Source organism: Vulpes lagopus, chromosome 6 (genome assembly GCF_018345385.1).
Source record: "Vulpes lagopus strain Blue_001 chromosome 6, ASM1834538v1, whole genome shotgun sequence".
Lineage (NCBI taxonomy): Eukaryota > Metazoa > Chordata > Mammalia > Carnivora > Canidae > Vulpes > Vulpes lagopus.
In genome coordinates this window covers 102,720,973-102,734,520 of record NC_054829.1, presented here as the reverse complement: position 1 = coordinate 102,734,520, position 13,548 = coordinate 102,720,973, and the positions used below count along the sequence as shown (strand labels likewise).

Below are 13,548 nucleotides of genomic sequence, written 5' to 3'. Positions count from 1 at the left end.
TACTTGTCTTCCCATAATATAATTTTAGTTTATTGCTGACAAGTGTAGTTCACTTTAAAAAAAAGTAGAATATGAAATGCTAGATGAGATCTTTCTTTACTGAATGAAGAGGGCAAACAGAGAGATTGTCAAAACTAGGGTCCTCAGACAGGATCAAACTGATAAAGATGAACTGGTTTTACCTGTTGGATCTCTGACTGGTTCCCAGTGCAAGTCACTGTCTTTTTCCCTGATCCATCCACAAAGCCCATGGTCAAAATTACAACTGTGTATCAGAACACCTATAAGAAAACAATCAGAAAGATGAGTAGACCGCAAACTCAATGACTAACAGTAAAAACAAATTTGTGAACAAGGGTTATCTAGCCACACTTAACTATCCCACTAGAACTTCTCTCCATGAGATCAAAGGAAAATCACATGAATCCTTTCTTAGAACAATTGTGCATGTGTGTTCAGCTGTAAAAATAGAACACATGAATGTTGCCAAATTATGACCTTCTTATGTCATCATGTACAAAATATGATTTCCTCTTCACAGTTTAAGTGCTGCTTTAATACTTTTTAAAAAGAAAATAATGATCATATATAATTATTTTCATTTGATAACTGTATAACTACAGAGGAAACCAAGTTGTAAAAAAAAAAAAAAAGAGTACACTTTTCCTAGATGTAACTAAACAATATACAGTTTAAAAGTCATTTTCAGGAAATGGAAGGATACAATAAAATGTCATTATAACATACTAAAAGCATAAGTATATACCTGGATCATCCTTTGCCTCATCATCTGCACTGACTCCCCTTTCAATTTCAAATATTTCAAACAAGTCGTTTGAAGGCTGCCGTGGAACTGCAAGAGAAAAACGTTTGGTTCGGTTTTGACGATGTATTGATAAAAAGGCATGCCTTGAACTATGGCATAGAGGGAGAAGACCTAGGTCTTTCACTTACCTGGAAGAATCCAAAGTATTTAATTACATGTCACATTAAGATTCATTATGTTTGGAAAAAAAAAAGATTCATTATGTTTGTTCTATAGGGAGGGACTCATACTATAACATGTATCGAAGTACAATTTTTAAAAGTGTTTTCCAAAAGTTTCTAAAATTCAACATAAAAATACATTAAGAAGTCTTTGCCTGGAAAATACATTTTAAAAGAGCTACAAATTTCTAGCAAAATGTTCATCTCTGTCAAATTTTAGAATCTGTTTCTATGAAAGATACACTATGAACTCTAAATTAAGGCCGTTTTAGCAGAAAATGCCTGCAAAGCAGTGAATGGTTTGACTTTCTTTTAAGACTTTATTTATTTATTCATGAGAGACACACAGAGAGGCAGAGACACAGGCAGAGGGAGAAGCAGGCTCCATGCAGGGAGCCCGACATGGGACTCGATCCCGGGTCTCCAGGATCATGCCCTGGGCTGAAGGCAGACCCCCAGCTGCTGAGCCACCAGGGCTTCCCAAATGGTTTGACTTTTCTAACTACAGCATCACCTCCCCTCCAATGGACGCTGCCTGCTGCTGTACCCATCCACAATTCTTACCACAGCTAGGTTCCTTGGCTCCTTAAAGATTAAATCCAAACTCTTTGGTGCAGCATTTACAGCACCCCCCGCCCCCAAACACACAATACTGTCCCAACACACCATTCATTTTCACATCTCTGCCCCCATCACCAGCTTGGGATCCTTTAGTTCCTATGCTAATTAACTTGCCAAACTTCCTGTGCATGCCTGGGTAAAAACTTTCATACCCCAGCTGAATTAAATCTTTCCCCCTTGGACTCTCCAAAGACCCATGTGTACACTCTACTATACTCTTCAAGAGAGAATTACAGTTATTCACATATGTGTGTCTGTCCTTCTGCTAGTTTCTGAGGACCTGGAGGGCAGTGATCATTCCTTATTCACGTGGCATTTCCAGGGCTCGACCTGGTGACAGGCCCTCAGTAAGTGTTTACTGCACAAATGTGAAAATCTTGTCAGAAACCTATATGCTTTGTCAACCCTTTTCCTCAAAGGAGCCAACTGGGACAGTGCTTAAAAATCTGCTTTTTGAGACGCCTGGGTGGCTCAGCGATTGAGCGTCTGCCTTCGGCCCAGGGCCTGATTCTGGAGTCCCGGGATCGAGTCCCACATCGGGCTCCGTGCATGGAGCCTGCTTCTCCCTCTGCCTAGGTCTCTGCCTCTGTGTGTCTCTCATGACTAAATAAATGAAATCCTTCAAAACAAAACAAAACAGAATCTACTTTTTTAAAAATGAAGTCATTCATTTAAAACATTAGTTAGTTATTCAATGTATATTTGCCCCCCATACCATGGCAGGCCAAGGAGACAGCTAAAGGAGTGAACAGGACTAACAAGGACCTGGCCCTCAGGGAGCTTGCATTCTAAGTAGATAGGCAAACATTAAACATGTAGAAAAATCCACACTAAATTCTGAATGTTGATGAGGGCTGCGAAGGAAAAACACCAGATGATGTACTGAAGAGTAACTGGGTTGGAGAGTGGGGAGTATGTGGGAATATCTGTGAAGGGGAATTCCTGGCCAGAGACCAGAGCTACTCCCTTTTCCTCACTAGAACTTCATTAACTGTATTTTTATTTTTATAAGGCAGGGAGTAAAAGATGTCGAACACTAAGGAACGGAAGAACCAGAAGGGTTCTTTTTCAACACTATTCCTATTATTTCTAGCAAGATTTTTTTTAAGTTAAATAACAGTCCCATAATATTTGCACTGATTTTTTGTTATCTTACTGCTTTTAAAGTTTTTTCCTTTTTGTTTCAAAAGTCCAAACAGTGATGACCCATATACCCAGCCTAAAAGGGATGGGAGAAGAGAAGCTAGTCAGGCTCTAGGGACACATCCCTGCACAGGTGCCCTAGGGGTGAGGTAACTGGCCACCTTCTTTTACACACAAATGACTGATGGCAGGGACATCTACTTAGAGCTTTCCTTTCTTCCTTTAGGATTCTAAGAGGGAGACTGCCCCTTAATTACGAGAAATACTATAAAGCTGTACGCAAACCTGCTTCATTTCCCATGATATAAAGAAGGTCAAAATATTCTATAGAACAATCATTTTTGTTCTCTTGTTGTAACATACAAATCATCTCTGGATTGGAACAGCTCAAATCATACAGTAGCCTATTATGGTGCTACATTATGGCAGTCTGTCGGCCCCCATTTTTCTAGCTGAAGGGCTGTCAAATGGTAAACACATCTTGGTATAGACAGGGAGGACTGTACAAAGGTTTTCTGGCACAGTGGGCTTGTTTTTTGTTATTGTTGTTCTTAGAAGCATCTTTATTACATGTGATCTTAACACTGTAACCCATCTACTACCACATGGGGATAACTTCCAGTCACTGATGTAACAGTTGTCATAAGAAGCTTGCAAGTAGCTGTCTTAGAAATATCTATGTTGGGGCACCTGGGTGGCTCATATGCTTAGATATCTGCCCTTGGCTTAGGTCACGACCCCAGGGTCCCACATGGGCTCCCTGCTCAGCAGGGAGCCTGTGTCTCCCTCTCACTCTGCCACTCCCCCCGCTCGTGTTCTCTCTCTCTCTCTCACTGTCTCAAATGAGACAATTGACAAGTAAAATGTCAAAAAAAAAAAAAGAGAAACATCTATGCTATAAGTGAACTTATCACTTCATTCTTTACAGAATGGGTGTCACTTGCATTCAGTGCAGCTTCCACCTATATAACACTATTCTCTATAGTGCTTACAAGATGTGTTCTTAGAAACCTCTGCATTGGGCAGCCCGGGTGGCTCAGTGGTTTAGCGCTGCCTTCAGTCCAGGGCCAGATCCTGGAGTCCCGGGATCGAGTCCCATGTCGGGCTCCCTGCATGGAGCCTGCTTCTCCCTCTGCCTGTGTCTCTGCCTCTCTCTCTCTCTCTCTCTCTCTGTGTCTCTCATGAATAAATAAATAAAATCTTAAAAAAAAAAAGAAATCTCTGCATTACAAATGTTCTTGACACTTCATGCTTATTTAGTGGGTATCACTGATATAACACTATGTGAACACAGCTTGCAAATATCCTAAAAACATCTTATTAGAAGTGTTCTTAAACAATTCATTGCATGCATTATATAATGAGGGTTACTTCCCCTCACCATAATAAACTGGTCATAAAGGCAGATCAAGGGGATCCTAAGGAAACACCATTTAGACCAAGAAGAAAAGAATGTGGAAACTTCCAAGCAAAAAGCAAAGTGTTAGGGGTGTTAGGGGTGGGATGTTTTAGGCAGCAGTTACAAAGAAGGTGCTCAGAACATTTAGAGAAAGGAATTCATGGTACCTGGAGGAAGGACGCTGAGAAATGGGGAAAACTACATGGGATGCGTTTGAAGAAAAAGGAAGGGAAGAGATCACACATTTGGAGGATAGCAACTCGGAGAATTCGTCATCTAACGACTTGCAAAGTGCCAGATGTTTCATTAATAGTTCTTGGAAACCAAGTGCCTAAAACACTAATTTCAGCGGCAGTTGATCAAGCACACCTTCACTGCAGGTCACTGGGAAACATTCCAAGGAATTTGGAAACCTAAAATGCTCAGCAGCTATTAGTTCTTACAGTTCTGTGTACTCCATTCTGTAACTCTGCCAAGTTGTTAAACTATTTCTCCTTTCTCACACATACCACTATGGATTGTTAAGAGTATTCCACTGAAGTGTCAAGAGAAGGTTCACTACCCCATATTTTACAGTTTATGTGAAAATACTAAGTGAAATGAGTAGTGGGAAAAAGTCATTCAAGCAGTATGATCTCAACTATGTACAAGAAAAACAAGCAAACAAAACAAAAGACTAGAAAAAAGAGTGACAAAATCAACATCCCACCCCACCCCAAGCATATATGGTCAATTACCTTACAACAAAGAAGCCAAGAATATGCAATGGGAAAATGGCAGTCTCTTCAATTAGAAGTGGTGTTGGAAAACTGGATGGCCACAAGCAAAAGAATGAAATTGGACCCCTATCTTAAAGGATACACGAAAATGACCTCAAAATGTATTAAAGATTTGAATGTAAGACCTGAAACCATAAAACTCCTAGAAGAAAATATAAGCAGTAAGCTCCTTCACATTGGTCTCAACAGTGATTTTTTTGGATCTGATTCCAAAAGCAAAAATAAACAAGTAGGACAATATCAAACTAAAAACCTTCTGCACAGCAAAGGAAACCATCACCAAAATTACTAAATAGAAAATATCTGCAAATAGTATCTGAAAAGAGGTTACTACCCAAAATGTGTAATTAATAGTACTACACTGCATATTTGAAATTTAAGATTTAATAAGGTAAATCTTAAAAGTTCTCATCACAAGAAAAGATTTTTCAAAATCTTTGAAAAGTATGATGGGTGTTAACTAGAGTTGTGGTTATTCAATATGCATACAAATATTAAACCACTGTGTTGTACACCTGAAACTAGTATAACGTAGTAGGTCAATTTTGCATCAAGTAAAAAAAAAATACACCAATATGCTAATTATAGTGGTCTGAATATTGGAAATGAAACGATGTTTTCCCATTTGTTTGGTTTGCTTTGTCTTCTGTAACTGTATATTTTAAGGTTTATAAAAAGAAAATTTCTGTTAAGGAAGAAAAAGCATACCTAAAACATCGAAAGAAAAGAGAATTATGTGAAAGCACATATACAGACTCCTACCCCATAGCAACTATACGTGTGTTATTTGTATTTTGATTGCTCAAGAGAACTTTGTTGTTGTTTTTTTATAATTTATTTGAGAGAGTGAGACAATGCACATATGAGTGAGGAGCAGCAGCGGGAGAGGGAGAAGCAGACTCCCTGCTGAGCAGGGAGCCCAAGTAGGACACAATCCCAGGACCCTGAGATCATGATCTGAGCCAACGGCAGGCATTTAACTGAGCCACCATTGCCCTCAAAAAGAATTTTGAATAGTCTTGGTACCTGCTATTAAGTGTGAGGTTATGAAATTGAAATATATTAGCGAATTTGAACACTCTTTGATTCAAAAGAACTACCTTAATCAATGTAGAAAATGTTAATTAAGGTAAATGACTAGCCTTGCCTAAAAATAGAAGCATAACCAGGATAGACACTTGTACATGATTTTTCTATTTTTCTCTGTTTTGTATTTAAGCTAATAGTCACTTTAAATATGTAATATATATTTTATAAAAACAAACATTTATCTGATACTGTGTAGTAGTTGCATCATTAATTTTTAGAAGGTGTAATTTTAGAGATTAAAAAAAGGATAGGAGAAATGCTAACAATTCTAGTTGGAGAATGAACTGGAGAATGAATAGGAGGCAGGTGAAAGTGGAGGCCAGAGAGTGATTATGACCAAAATCAACATAAAATGAAGAGTGCTCCTATATTCTTTAAAAGATTCATTTCCTAAATTTTTTCCTTCCATTGGCCAATGTTTTGCCCACCAAAAAATATCACATGCCGTATGCTTCTTACAACCTTCAGCATGAACTAAAACAAAGGGAATGTACAGGTAGTGAGGCATACAGACAGCTGGATAGAAACGTGGTTGTGCTTAGGGACCTGGTACTCTTTCATAGTGGCTGGAGGGCCAGGGCCCCGGGAGAAGAATCGGCCACACGAATAAGCAGGAAATCTCTTAAAAAAGATACTTTGTCCCAACCCTTTCTATGAAATATATTTTCCCCAGGAAGATGATATTAATATATAGCTTGTGTACGTAAGTGAGGCTTCCCAAACAGTCAACTATACTGTTACCCAAAAAGCATTACATTAGGAGTAGGCACAGTGAAGTAAATGTAAATATTATCACACACACCTCCCACTGCCAGACTTCTTCCACAGAATTAACTGTAGCAAAATGTAAGCACTGTTCATTAAAGGTAGCTTTGCAAATTGTTTCTGTTCCAGGTGGCTACCATGACATTACCAAGGCTAGATGGCATTTGTTGTGAGACTAGAAGATTAAAGATAACACTGCTTAAATTGCTTCTATGGTTAGGGCTTTGGTTCAGTGGAAGAGAATGGTGCATATGCAAATTTCCTAATATTCTGAAGGCTCTTTCTAGAAACAAAACCTAGGGGATTTTTATAGACTACCGAATGGGGATGAATGATGGGAGTTTTATGAGGTAGTCTCCTGTCTCTCTCTCCTGTCCCCCAACCCCCCTCCCACCTACCCTTCTTTCCCTCTGTGTATGAAGAACATATGCATTATAGCTTTAAATGACCAGAGAGAAGCAAATAAAAGGATTGGAAAGGAGTTTCTGAAATTTCCTTAACCACATTAGAGAAAATTCTTAGCCATATACTGATTACTAGCAAAAAGAAAAGGGTTTCTGGGCTCCACAGAAAGAAGTCCTTGTCTGCCAAAGCTTTCATCCCACACGAAGAATCTAAAATGTTCAAAAGACAGCCCTTTGGGCTGAGAGTAAAGAGCAGAAGTGGAAAAAATGAAATCTCTGGTGAAAGGTAGAACAGAGACACCCCTCCAGTACTCAGTAAGGAGCCCAATTTACATGGCTCACCTATTTCTCCTTTGATAAAGTTTCAGAACAACTCAAAGCACTGCCTGAAGCAATCCCAGGAGAACAGAATATCTGAGATGGTTCTTTTCTAAGTACAACCATAAGGATGATAACACAACTTTTCCGGGACAAGAGAATACTTGCCAGGTTCTGTTCTCTTTCCCTCTTCTAAAGCCAAAGGAAACCATGAAGGGTGGCCCTGCCAGGAGCCTGCAGAGCAGGTGGGCAGTGGAGGTTGCATGAACACCTAAGGGCCATGCAGAAGCCCACCTGCTGTGCAGGACAAGTGTCAATGCCCTCGGGCCACAGAAATCACATTTAAGGAAAAAAAGCTTTGATTTTTGATATGTATCACACACATCCTGTAATATGTTTCCCACCAAGATAGACTCCTCTCTCAAAACGTTGTTACCATCTGCACAGCAGAGAAGTTGAGAGGATCCTGTCTCTCTCTCAACATGACAAGTGTTCCCTTAGTTACTATAAACACCTAAATGAAACAGGAGATTCCCGTTATTTGGTAAAAAGTAAATGATATGTGAAGTAGCAGCTTTCCATTTGTGTTTTCTCTGCTCACCCAATAGCTCACACTAGCAAATCAATTTGGTTCAAAAGGACCTAGTTAGCTGAAAATAGTATTAAAATATAATGAACCATAATAAAAAAGCATCATAAAAATATAGACTCAGAACTGCACACAAAATGGAGCTGTATTTTTTACGTTAAGTAGGAAAGTTAAGGTAGGTATCATTAGCATATAATTGAATTCAACAATATCAACAGCAGTAGTAATAGCTACGATGTATTGAGTTATTACATGCCAAGCACTATGGTGCACCCCGTCATCTCATTTTCACAGCAGCTCAATGAGGTAGATACTATTATTCCCCCTTACAGATGAAGAAACTAAGGCATAGGAAGATTTCATAACATGGTCCAAATCACAGAGTGGCTATGAGCACAATACTTTTCCTAACAACATGATAGACAAATGTGCATACAACTTACAAAATTTTTGATTTCTGCTTTTGGTCGCTTTCGCCAAGAATTCAATTTGTACCTTCCAGAGAGAACTATGTTTTTTTCTTTGCCAGCTACCATAAAATCAAATTAAAATATAAATCAAAAATCTTGAAAACTTTCAAAATTCACAGCACCACATCCTGAGCTGTAAGCAGTGACAACTCACTCCTTCAAAACGCTAGCAGAAATGTAATCTTCAGGGAGACAGCGGGCATCTTCTCGGGGTCTCTCTAGAGCCTTGCTGTTTACCAGAAAGCAAACTAGTTTGAAGACCTTTTCACCCCTCAGCAGAAGCAATCTTTTTACTCATTACCACAGAGAATCAGAAGAGAGATCCTATTTTCATGACTAAGAACAATGTGATCACACCAGCCACAGACTCTGTAAAAGCCACAGAAATAAGATGAGAGAAAGAAATGGTACACAGCACGCAGTGGAGCAGCGATCACGAAAATGGAAAGTTTTCTTTGTACTGCATGGTACTTGGAATTCCAACACATTCTCAGGATCTACAACAACAAAGCAACAACGAGTCTGGTTTTCTGACAAGGCGGCTCATAACAGCACCTGATACACATTACATTATGTTCTATAATCTTTATTCGGCAACACTTCTTTATGTGAGCCAGATGCTTCATGCCACATTTTAGGCACAATTGCTCCATTGAAAACATTCCACATCTGGGCAGCCCCAGTGCTGTTTAGCGCCGCCTTCAGCCCAGGGCGTGATCCTGGAGACCCGCATCGGGCTCCCTGCATGGAGCCTGCTTCTCCCTCTGCCTGTGTCTCTGCCTCTCTCTCTGTCTCTCATGAATGAATAAATAAAATCTTTAAAAATAAAATAAAAAATAAAATAAAACAAAACAAAACATTCCACATCTGGCTTGTTCTGTCTTCATTTGAGAGACACTGTTCTACTGGTTGGAGCTCCCATTATGGTTTAGAGAGCCCTGCTGTTCGGTGTGGTCAGCAGACCAAGGACATTACTTGTGAGCTTGTTAGAAATGCAGACTCTCCAGTCCTACCCTAGACCCACTAAAATCAGAATTTGCACTTTAACAAAGTTCCACATGACTCGCACACACACTGAAGACAGAGAAGTACTTCCTTGGAAGGTCGGATTTAGTAAACGTGTGGTAGGGATTAGGAATCTCCATCTTAAATAAGCATCCTAGATTATTCTGGTTCAAAAGAGCTTCTGACAACTCTCCGAAAAAAAATCTGCTTCCTAGTCCAAATGGTATTATATTCCTTGCAGTAACCTGAGCTTCCTAGCTAAAACTGGATATACTGGACACACTCAATTGTAAAGACAATTTTGAAAAGTTAAAAATAGAAGTTAATAAAACTTTTAATGCATTTTAAAAAGCCAGTACGTTCTAAATAAAATATGTGAATCAGAATTCCATGGGGTACTTTTTCAAAACACACAGCTCACTCTCTCCCTGGGGAGAGTGAGATTCCATGACCGCTGATGCCTCTCCTAAAGAATCACTCCTAGAATAAATAACAGTGACCAACAGCAATGGGAAGAGTAAACATCAGTGACTGACGACAACAAAAGGACAAAAAAAATCATCACAAGGACCACAAACTGGACAGATTCACAATTACTAATTTGTTCTTTTTTCTTCCAAACTTTTAAATTCACCCAGACAATATGCAGACATCTATTTTATACCTAATTGGGGTCAAATGGTATATACAATTCTGTATATTCTTCTCATTTGCCCTTTTTTATAACATCAGTATTCTCCCAAAGCACTAAATATTTTTCAAAAAACATCACTGCATAGTATTTCATGGTATTGCTAGACTAGAATTGCATTTTTCCCTAAGTTCCTTTACTTCAGATTCTCCATAAATTTTTTTTTGAATTTGCTTTGGGATAGCCCCTACCTGTTCTAATACTAGATTTTTGTCTTTGGTGCTCAGTTTCCAACTTTTTAGCAATCCCTGCAGCATATCTCTGGTGTCCAAACAGGCATCCTACCAATTAAATCTTTTTATTTGCTCTAAGTCTGCCCAGCATCTTTCCACTCTCCCTTAACCCCTCTACCAGGCTCTTCCAGAGCCCAAGATCAAACCCACTGGTCTCAGAAACCAGGCAGATGAAAGCTAATAATGCACAGTAATTTGTCCAAAGTCAAATAACTCATAAATAATAGAGGTGAGAATAGAAATTAAATCTTCTGGCTCAATGTTTTCTCTCCTAGGTTTCACATGCCTCAACCTTGTTGTCATATTTCCCCTTAATGCCTTTTCATGCAGGGAAATCCCTACATCATGCTCAAAATCTGGAGGTATATTGGAGTTTTCTAGAGAATATTTTTCTTTTTCTTTCTTTTCTTTTTTTTTTTTTTAAAGATTTTGATTATTTACCTGAGACAGAGAAAGAAGAGAAAGAGAGAGAGAGAGAGAGACAGACAGACAGACAGACAGCATATGCTGGGGAACAGCAGGAGGAAGGAGAGAGAGAAGCAGGTTCCCCACTGAGCAGGAAGTCTGACGTGGGGCTTGATCTCAGGATCCTGGGATCATGACCTGAGCCAAAGGCAGATGCTTAACTAACTGAGCCACCCAGGTGCTCCAGGAATGTTTGTTTTCAATTACTAAACTAAGCTGTATTGGGATAAGAAAAAGACCATAATGTGAAATAACTTTTGATCATTTGGGGACAAACTATCAGAATCAAGAAGTTAAATTTAGCTAGTTCAAACATTTGAAGAATAACTTCGATTGAGAAAAAAAAATTTTTTTTTAGATTGAGAAAATGTTGATTCCAACATAAAATTTTATTCTAGCCAATAAATATTTTTGAGTGCCTACTATATCCCAGCCATTGCGTGACTGTTTCAGAGAAAAACATCTGGGGAGTAAATGGCTGCCCACAAATCTACACCATAATATACTTGGCAACAGAGGGAAATGATTTAGATGAGAAAAAACACGTTTAAAGAAATTCCGCGTGCAGTCAATATTAGGTCAGATGTGACTGTTACGTATCTTTAGACCCCACCGTTTGAGACAGATGTGAAAAACAAAATGTGTGGTAGGGATTAGGAATTACCTGTGAGCTTGTTAGAAATGCAGAGTCTCCAGTCCTACCCTAGACCCAAAGGGGAACCCAAAAAGATAGCTAAGTGGGTTGAAAACAGTCTCTTTCTCTCTCTCTCTCTTTCTTTTGAAGAATAGTCTAAGAGGTTTATGAAATAGAAATTACCGAGTCCAAACAAGAGACAGTGTAGTAATTTCCAGAGAATGTTCTTTGAATACATGGAGTATGGGGTCTGGAGACACTGACCAGCTGTGTCCATCAGCCACAATTATCTGACACTACTGCACTGGTGTAAACTACAATTTCAAGAATTTAGATTAAACATAAGAAAGAATATCCCAACAGTAAGATGGGTTATTGTGAGGGACTTTAGTCACCCTTAGAGATGTGGGATATAACTAGGATGATTTCTTTGAGTTAACATAATAAGGACATCATACTTGGGTAATTAATTGATGTTGGTTTAGATGAAAGTTTTTAAGCCCCAAATTAAAATGTGAAAAGGCTGTATGATAATCATCCCATCTGGATTGCTTATTTGAAAATTTAAACTTTTTTTTGTTTGTTTTGAACCCCCCCCCCTTTTTAAGATTTTATTTATTTATTCATGAGAGAGACACAGAGAGGCAGAGACATAGGCAGAGGGAGATGCAGGTTCCTACAGGGAGGCCAATTCAGGACTTGATCCCAGGACCCCAGTATCACAACCTGAGCCAATGGCAGATGCTCAACTGCTGAGCCACCCAGGAGTCCCTTGAACACCTTTCTTTTGTAGTAGTAAAAGGACTAAAATTCCAGCTTCAATGATACTTTGTTTACACCTACAAAAAATGTTCTTTTAAGGAGCTCTTTCTTAAATCCTTCTCACATTAAAAAGATGTGCCTACCTTCACACAGGCCAACTTTTAACCAATAAAATTATAAAGCAAAAATTATTTGAGCTAGTCAATATATAGCTTGAGACATTATATCTAAACTGACATCACTTGCCTTCTCATTCCTATCAAATTTTCAGATTTAATAATCCACTGAATACAATGCCAATCTCTAAAAAGAAAGGGGGAAGGGAGGGAGGGAATAAAGAGGATAATGGTGGCAAAACCACAGTGAAAAACTAAGGAACAATCAGAAAAGAATATTTTTTAATTCTAAAATATATATTTAATGTGTTATTATACCAAACTAGCTTTTGTATGGAAAATCTGATTATGTGATGATAATTTATTTTAAAATGCTATGAGTAATCTATCCATTCCTTTGTTCCATAACTAATGTTCAAGTGCCAATTATGAGCCAGGCATTATGCTAGGTTCTTGAGATACACCAATGAACAAAACAAAGATCCCTGCCCTCAAAAAATTTGTATTCTAGTAGGGAGATCCATCGATAGACACAATAAGTAAGTAATTAATACGATTCATTAAAAAGTAATAAATGCTATTTAAAAGAGAAAGGCAGTAGAGAGGAATGCTGCTGGTGGTTGGTAGGAGTCTCAGTATTGAATACAGGGTACTGAAAGTCATAGTATTGAATATGGCCTCCCTGGTAAGCTGACATTTGTATAAAGAGGTGAGAGAGTGAGACAAGCTGAGAGCTGGGGAAAGAGTGTCCCAGGGAGAGGGAACGGTTGGAGCAAAAGTCCTAAGATAGAAACAGTTTGAGGGTCAAAAGGGACAGCTGTCTGGTTTTCTCCTCAACCCCCCAGGGTACCAGTAGGTTACTGCAGATGTTGGGCTGCTCCTACCTCTGTGCCTCTGATGTGTGTGGTCCCTATGAACTACAGTATTCAACTTTCCTCAAGCTCTTCACCCCTGTCCACCCTAACTTCCTGCCCAGAGACTGATTAGATGCTCTCCTTCCATAAGTTGCCACACAAATCTCTCTTAACATGGTATTCCAGTTATCTTCTGGGCGACTATCCTTCCCACTAGATTATTA

General features: G+C 38.9%; 1 protein-coding gene across 4 annotated transcripts in view; it reads right to left on the bottom strand.

The window, feature by feature from the left end:
* The window catches only part of NPNT (nephronectin), a 76,417-nt gene that overhangs the window by 12,457 nt on the left and 50,412 nt on the right, over positions 1-13,548 (bottom strand). For all 4 annotated transcript variants that reach the window (XM_041758679.1, XM_041758680.1, XM_041758681.1 and 1 more), the window contains 2 exons: positions 767-853; positions 183-281 (listed from right to left, as the gene is read on the bottom strand). In XM_041758679.1, coding sequence (XP_041614613.1) covers positions 183-281; positions 767-853 — 186 coding nt within the window. The remainder of the gene's footprint in view (positions 1-182; positions 282-766; positions 854-13,548) is intronic.